Consider the following 8,646-nt stretch of genomic DNA (forward strand, 5'->3'; position numbering starts at 1 on the left):
CGCAGCTCGTCGAGAAGCTCAAGATACACACATTTGTAAAGGCATACTCTTGTCCTACGCGTGCATGTAAATACATATACGTGTACGTGTATGTATGTATATATATATATATATATATATATATATATATCTACCGCAGCATGTACATCGGACTTCCAACATATCGAGTTGTCTCTCACCCTTGTATGGATCTATGCCAAAAGGGTCTTCGTGTATGAAGGGACACACAGTATATAGGAAAGTTCTCCTCATACAATTTATAGATGGTAGAATATATCAGAGAAAGAGAGAGAGAGAGAGAGAGAGAGAGAAAATACATAGTCGAACCATCAATGCTATAACTGTATGTATCTCCAATACTACAGAATAAACGTAATTCTGTAACCGCAAACAGGAGGGAGTACATTTCGATGAAGCCAAATAATTAGAACAACGAGAAGAGAACTCGTCATCGTGAGTTAACACGCATGTGTTCCTCAAAACGATAGAATACAATATCGATAATTTTATCGGCCGATCATTGTCCGATGAAATGCGATATTGTATCGCAATTTAATTTGGGCTTCCGACGAAACACGTTCATCGAACTAAATACAAAATTCTACTATTATCACGTAACACGTATACGAAAAGCGTTAGACAAGGTTCTATCTTTTGCTTTAGAATTTTCCCAAGTATTATCATATCGTACAAACTCATCCAACTAGCTCATTAGCTTCCAAGCTTTGATCTCATTCTCGCTCATTCACTCATTCGCTCTCTTTCTCTTTCTTTCTCTCTCTCTCTCTCTCTCTCTCTCTCTCTCTCTGTCTCTCTCTCGCTCTCGCTTTTTCTCATCATATTATTATGTTTTCCTTTTCATATCCCGACAATATCTGTGAATGAGAGAAACGACCTTCTAGTTACGATTCCTCTCTTCCGACGCATTCTCGTTAACACGCATACGACTTTGCATTTATAATAAACGGCATCCCGTCCGTAAAAAAAGAAAAATAAATAAAAAGAAAAAAAAAAAAAGATAGAATAAACGGATAACGAGATTATAATATATACGAATTACTTTGTATAATCGTAACTCGAGAAAAAAATATGATATCAATGATATCGCGAAAGTGCAAGTGAAACATCGATTTCGCCCTTTTTCGTCTTAATCGATCGATACGAATAATAAAAACACATCTCTTAATTGGTAACTATCGAGAAAAGGATCGTTAATCTAATAATTATTTTACCGATCTGAAAACAAAATGAAAAATATTTAACTAGCAATAAATAAATATAGAATTATATATATCATGTAGAAATAAATTACTTTTTACGCGTAACCGATCAAAATAATATCACAATTTCATAAGGTGACTAACGATTTTCCTCTTAAATAAAATTACATGAAAATAAATGAGTATACGCATGTGTGTGTATTATATATATATATATACACATATATAACAGCTATATGTGTATATATACATATTAATCCATCGAAATAACAAATTTAGTTTAGTACGATTTACGTCGATCATATAATTTTCAATTTGATAAAATCGAACGTCGAGGAGTAATAGTCGATGAGAATGATATCTACTCGCGTGTCACTCAGGCTTTTAAAATATTCCATCAGTAAGCTCACAACCGACGGCGTATATCTCATTCCCGTTCCCCGTCTTCACCGTCCTTGTCGTCTCACGAAGCCTCATAAACTCCGATGGGAATCGGGTTTCTTAATAACCACGGGACTTACATGGGCGAGTCACAACCGCGAATAAATTGCCTTTTTTTTCTTTTTTTTTTTTTCTTTTTTTTTTTTTTTTTTTTTCCATAGAAGAGAACACTAACTAAGGGAATACTAACGAAACGAACGGTTTATAACACGTACGTTATATGTATGAATTATTAGTAAAAATGTAAAAAAAAAAAAAAAAAAAGAGGAAAAAATTGAAAAAGGAAAAGAAAATTAGGGGAAGAAAAAAAAAAAAAAAAAAAAGATAAACGATCAGCGATCGTGTACATATGTACACTCTACATATTTTCTCTCTCGACGCTAATTGAACCGCGTTACGTAAAAGCGGATTATACTTGATACGATTTGCGATCGGTAAAGCCGATACCACCAACGTATGCTTTTGGATATAACAAACTGAATCGGATGAACCTGGATAACGTATATATGTATGCATGTATGTATACTACGTTTCAATGCAAAGTCCTAACAGTCGATATTTCTAAAACTTTTAATTAATTACCAAAATGTTCGGCAACGTTTCGTATGTATATATATATATACATATATATACATATATATATATATATATATATATATATATATATATATATTGAATATACGAATATATATTGAAAATACGAAAGATCATCATGATTTTATCCACGATTTGTAAGGATTCTCTCTTGGAACGATGCACTTAATAGTCTTTTAGAGTATGTATGCCCGCATCCGAAAGTTTTCGAGAAAATCGTCTATCTCAACAGGAAACTTACGAGGATTTCGTATAACGTCTTAAGAATCGAGCAATTCGACGAGTTTCAAGTAACTCGAAAGTTTTTGAGATTCTAAGATTTCAGATACCTATTCGAGTCAAAGAAGATAATTGTATATCCAACAAATCCGTTTAATCGAGTATGTGCAGGTACATTCGCAAAGTAAGTGTTCCAATGACAAACATGTGAATACATGGAAAGTGGGTAAGCGAAAATTCGTGTATCCCGCGGAGATCTATGTACTTAAATATCTAAACGAAATTAGTCGATTTCAAGATTCGCGACTTGAATCGAAAGCTCACGCTTAAGATTCTCGTAAAAAATAAGAAGAAGACGAGCATCTAAAGTTAATTAAACGCGAAATTACTCTTCCCTTCTGGAACGTTCGAAGTATCGTAGGAAGATAGGAAAAAAGAGAAAGGGTGATAGGATAGAGCGAGCGAGCGAGCGAGCGAGAGAGAGAGAGAGAGAGAGAGAGAGGGAGAGAGAAGAAAAAAGGTTAAGATTAACACAAAAGAATCGGATCCAAGGAGTAAGACTTGGCCTGGGGCCAACAAGAAACGCGCATAATTCATCGGTTACCTCCTTCACCTTCCTCCTCGAAGGCCCTGTGCGTTCCACTCTTTCGGAATAACTCGACCGAGTTAAAATATGAATTATGACTAGAGACGACGGTGACGTTGCGCAAGAGATCATCGGATAAGGAAGGACTTATTTCACGTACATATAAGGAAAAAATAAAATGAAAAAGAAAAAAAAATGGAAGAGAAGGAGGAGGAGGAGGAGGAGGAGGAAGACACAAGTAGAGGACGAACGAAGGGCGTAAAAAAGGCTCGTGAAGAGAAAAATAAATAGAGATAGGGAAAAATGAGAGAAAGGGAGAAAGGAGAGAGGGAGAAAGAAGAGACGAGGAGGAGGAGAAGAAGCTCATGAGAGAAGAGGCTGCAGCACGCCACGTCGACCGTAAACTTTTATTCGCATTCAAATTCAGGCTGAAAGCGTCCTTAAAACGAACGTATCTCTTCCTTCCTACTTTCCTCGCTCGTCCTCTCACACTTTACTTCCTTTTTCCATCGTTCTGGCCTGTACGAAACGCTTTCGTACACGTTTGCTGCCGACTAACAGCCGTCGTTTGAAAACTGGAAAATGCTTGTACTTCGAACGAGTAGACCATACCGAGACACACACCTGATCTTTCTCAAATTGACCATATAACGTCGTACCACCGACTAAATTTTACACTTTGAGAGAGAGAAAAAGAGAGAGAGAGAGAGAGAGAAAGAGCTAACATGCTATCGTAAAAAAGAATTTTTGTGCACGACACAATAAGACTCCGAACAAATGTCTTTGGCAATTTAACGTGAACGTCGCAAAAAATATTTTACCATTACCATTAAAGTTTTTTACTTAAGTACATTTGACTTTGTCATCTTGAAAAAATTTTACAGGGAATCTGCATTTATTCACTTCATCAGATTACAAAACTATAATCGTATATGATGATAGTCGGTGATTTTTTATTTCAGGCTAAAAAAAATATTATAGAGAATGCATCAATCAAATATGGATAAATAAATAATCCTCTATTAGCGAAGAGAAAGAATTTCGTTAATATAAATTATAAATTATAAGTGATACAACATTAAAGTAATATTACTTAATCAATCATTTAGCCAGTTAGTGCGGTCTCCAATACTTTTTTTTTCTTTTTTTTTCTTTTTTTTTTTTTTTTGTAATAACATCGCGGCCCAAATGCTTATGATTATGATTTTTAAGAAACCGGTTAAACTAGAGTCACTGTATATTATTCTTTATTAAAGATACGACTAGTTTCTACGAGAACTTCTTTGAAATCTCTTATAAATGGATCACCTTTCTCGCTTTGACGTAAGAATATAACAAGCAATCGTTTCACATTCTCAATTTAAAAATTTAACACGACCCGCGTTAGATTGAGAAACGTTGCGCTATAGAAGACCGGTTTCCTGAATACGTCACGAAAAAAATAGGTATACCACCGTCGTACATCGATACTTTGTTATATTGGCGCGTGACCACCACCACCACACTACTATATTCATATATCGTGGCGAAAAGAAAAAAAAAAAAAAAAAAAGGAAAAAGAGAAGAAAAAGAAAAGGATATCGAAGATGCCTGTGATAAAGTCGAAATGACAAAAGACGCGTATGTGTGCATATAGGTGTACGTACGTATGCGTGTGCGAGCCTGAAAAAAAAACGAAATCATCAATCCTGTGAGATCACTTCGCGATTTAGTTTTATTTAATATAAAAAATTCATTCGAGACAAATTAATTGGCCTTCTTTTATTTTTTTTTTTTTTTTTTTTTTTTTATATATATATATAAATATATCGTATTAGCTCCCTCGACTCTCCTTCCCTTACATTAAAATATTTCAAAATGTAAATTCTATTTTACGAAATAGACTCGTGAGAATAATCTCAACCCTTTTTAGTTGGCTTTTACGACAAGCAAGAGGGATACTGTCGGCGTATTCTATTACCAGGCCACAGGGGGAGAGGAGATATAAGCATAAGGTAAAAAGATAGATCGCGCGCGATAGAGTTCTATGGAATAACTTTTTCGAGAGGAGGATGAAAAAATATGCGATATCTCTTTTCCACGTAGATGTATAGTTTCATGGATTTTATTTTCGACGAAAAATAAAGATAAAAGAAGGAATGAGAGAGAAAGAGAGAGAGAGAGAGAGAGAGAGAGAGAGAGAGAGAGAGAGAAGAAAGTGAAATAGAGATTTCAAAACTTCAATCGCATTCACCGATTGCTTTGTATCCTAGGGAAAATAGAGGATGATATGAGAGTAGAGAGAGAGCGAGAGAGACCGAGAGAGAGAGAGAATAGAGGGCCCGAAATGAAAGTGCACGTAACAGCTGCAACGCTATCGACAAATGCAGTTCCTCTCGTGAAAACGTAATCGTGACCGATTCAAGTTAACTCTTCTGTCCGTAGTTATTCATAAAGTCATGGCTCGATAGCCGCACACTAATTAAGGATTATCGATCCTCAAAATCGTATCGACGAAATACAAGGCCGACATTGTCCACGATATACGTATACACGAGATATATCGGATTCATTTCTATGGAGATAATTAAATGTATGATTACATTGATTTAATAAAAAAAAAAAAAAAAAAAAAAAAAAAAAAAAAAAAAAAAAAAAAAAAAAAAAAATCCATTTTTGAGAATGACTTGCTATTGAATTCTCGATCGTGATATATTAATCATTATCATTATCTTTGAAAATGGAAAAGTTCGATTAATTTAATGAATATTCTTGTGACATGAGGGGGGTGGAGTGGGGAAAAAAAAAAAGCCCAGAGGAAATAAATCGTTATTGGAAGTAAACGATTGACCGTACAATCTTCATAATTACGTACGCTGTACGGTGGTGAAAGTTATGAGATATAACTCTCTCGATCGCCAACCAAGCTGATGTGTGGTGAATAAACTCCAATGATTGAACGTCGTATACCTATATACATACATAGATACAGATGATGGTGTTGGTAATTCAACGATATAATACTTGACCGTGAATAGTATCGATCGAGTTTGTTAAAACTCAATCATGCGTACCATAGTGAAATTGCCACGTGATAAATACATTACATGTTTACATACGAGTATGTACATATTACCATATCCAAGAATGTTCTTCAATATATCAAAAATAAAAATCAAAACAAACCTATATATCACCTATATAAGATATAATTTCAAGTCGCAGTAAAACGAATAAAAACAAGTTAAATTGTTTTATGGAATAAATTAATCTTATCAAAGAATATCCGATCGTATTTATGAATAATTATTGGAATGACTTTTTTTTTTGGTTTTTTTTTCTTTTTTTCTTTTTTTTTTTTTTTTTTTTTTTTTTTTCCCCCAGAAACGAGAACTATCATTTATTTTCAGAAAGAAGAACTTTCATACTTTTTCAGAAAGAGAGAGAGAGAAAGAGAAAGAGAGAGAGAGAGAGAGAGAGAGAGAGAAAGAGAGAGAGAAAGAGAGAGCACGTGACCGCTATAAAAGCACGTGGTCGGCCCGCGCATGTTGAACTTACCACGTGCGCGCGTCTTTTTAGCGACTTTTTTTTTTATCTTGAATGATCTCTTCTTCGCCATTCTTCGAGAAAAAGAAAGAAAATAAATAAGTATAGGAAGTTAAAAAAAAAAAAAAAAAAAAAAAGGTAGTCGTCCAGGCGACGCTTAAAAAGGTGAAAAATTATCACGCGCACTTGACACTAATTATCAACGTCCTCGATATGCTTGAACATGGAACATGTCACGAGATGTTCAATACTCGACACGAAACGACGCTTTGTAATGAAATACGATCGATGTGGATCGATTGTTTCATTCCTTTATGACTTTGCTTTTTAGAGAGGAGAAAAAAGAAAAAAAAAAAGAAAGAAAAAATTAACAGAAAGTAAAATACGTGACTTCGATATTGACAAAAAGGACAAAGGGTGTTAGCCGCAAATGTCAAAAAGATGTAGACTTTTCAATGTAAAAAAAAAAAAAAAAAAAAAAAAAAAAAAAAAAGAAAAAAGAAAAAATAAATAAAACTGTTTCAAAAGTTCCGCGTTACGCTGATTATAAGCGTGACAGAAAGAAGAAGCCAAGGAAGAAAGAAAGAGATAGATAGATAGATAGATAAATAGAGAGAGAGAGAGAGAAAGAGAGAGAGAGACAAAAAAGAGAACACATGACGCGCGAAAACGTAGATTCCATCGTAATACACGGAAGTCGAAGAATCTGTAGAAGAAATTATGTTCAACAGAGAAGAGATTCCTTCGGAGGTAAGATAGAAATCGAGCGAGGAGGACGCGTTTAGAGGGAAAGGCTAGAAGAGAAAGAGAGAAAGACAGAGAGAGGGAGAGAGAGGGAGAAAGAGAGAAAATGGAAAGTAAGAGTGAGAAGGATAGACTGAAGGGGAGAACAAGAGGGAAAGAGAAGAAGCATAAGCAGAGCCGGTTGAACCGGCATATCTCGTCTTGTTCTTCGAACGAAAGGACGAAGGTTAGAGAGAAAGAAAAAGAGAGAGAGAGAGAGAGAGAGAGAGAGAGAGAAAGAGAGAGAGAGAGAGAGACCACTGTGAACAAACTCATAGAAAAAAGGAAATGTAAGGGGAAATGAGAGTGCAATGGAGAAAACAAGTTAAAAGAAAATACAAAAGGGAGAAAAAAGAAAGAGAAAAAATTCTCCTTTTTTTTTCGTCCCCTTTCCCTCCTGCCCCCCCCCCCCCGTAATCAAGTGACGTAAGGAAAGAAATTATATAAATAATAAAAGTTTACCTCGTGAACACGCGGATGTTGATGACTGCAATGACGATGCTCGAACATTCCACACACAAGATCCACACCGCACACAACGATGAAAACAACGAGCGGCAATGATACGGTGCCGCATTGCATCTTCAACCGCACACGGGCCGCCATCACAGACGACGCTCCCACTGGCAAAGCATGACACGTACTGAGCGCGCCCGCCGACATCGTACATTTATATAGGCGCCGTCGCGAGCAGCGCCACGCCGGCGCTCACGCTCGATATCTCGAACGCTCTGTTAGACGACGAGGAAGACGACGACGACGACGACAACCCTCTCCTCTCTTCTCCTTCTTCTCTTTATTATCGTTACTCTTCTTCTTTTTCTTCTTCCTGTCTTTACCACCAACGTTATCGCTACTGTTATTGCCGTTGTCGTTCAGGCGATATACTCTGTCGTCTTTGCGATCTGAAAAATATATATTGACGCGAGTGTCAATTTAAAATCGCGAGCGAACAATTTACATCATTTAATAATCAAATGATTATTAAATGATATATCTATTTATATCGGACTTTTTTTTTTTCTTGTCTTTTTCCTTCTTTCTTTAATTTTCTTTTTTCTTCTTCTTTTTTTTCTTTTTTTTTTTTTTTTTTTTTTTTTTTTACCTCCCTTCAAACTTATACGAACCAACGTATACGTCATTTTCAATGACGAATTTTATTATAAATGTTGAGAAATATCTTTAATAATATTTATAACAATTATCTTTATCAAAGATATTATCGCGAGAACGCTCATCTAATTGTTTCGATTAAATTCGATTGTTTTCAAGTATTAA

The 8,646-nt window shown here is 35.3% G+C and overlaps 1 protein-coding gene across 2 annotated transcripts in view; it reads right to left on the bottom strand.

Annotated features, from left to right (window-relative positions):
* The window catches only part of LOC124950125 (leishmanolysin-like peptidase), a 256,379-nt gene that overhangs the window by 244,618 nt on the left and 3,115 nt on the right, over window positions 1-8,646 (bottom strand). Inside the window, exon 2 of one of the 2 annotated variants that reach the window (XM_047496394.1) lies at window positions 7,831-8,273. In XM_047496394.1, the coding sequence (XP_047352350.1) occupies window positions 7,831-8,031 (201 nt within the window). In that variant the 5' untranslated portion in view covers window positions 8,032-8,273. Of the gene's footprint in view, window positions 1-7,830; window positions 8,274-8,646 lie in introns of those variants that run through there. The other variant, XM_047496395.1, reaches the window with a different exon arrangement.

This window comes from Vespa velutina, chromosome 6 (assembly GCF_912470025.1).
Source record: "Vespa velutina chromosome 6, iVesVel2.1, whole genome shotgun sequence".
Classification (NCBI taxonomy): Eukaryota; Metazoa; Arthropoda; class Insecta; order Hymenoptera; family Vespidae; genus Vespa; species Vespa velutina.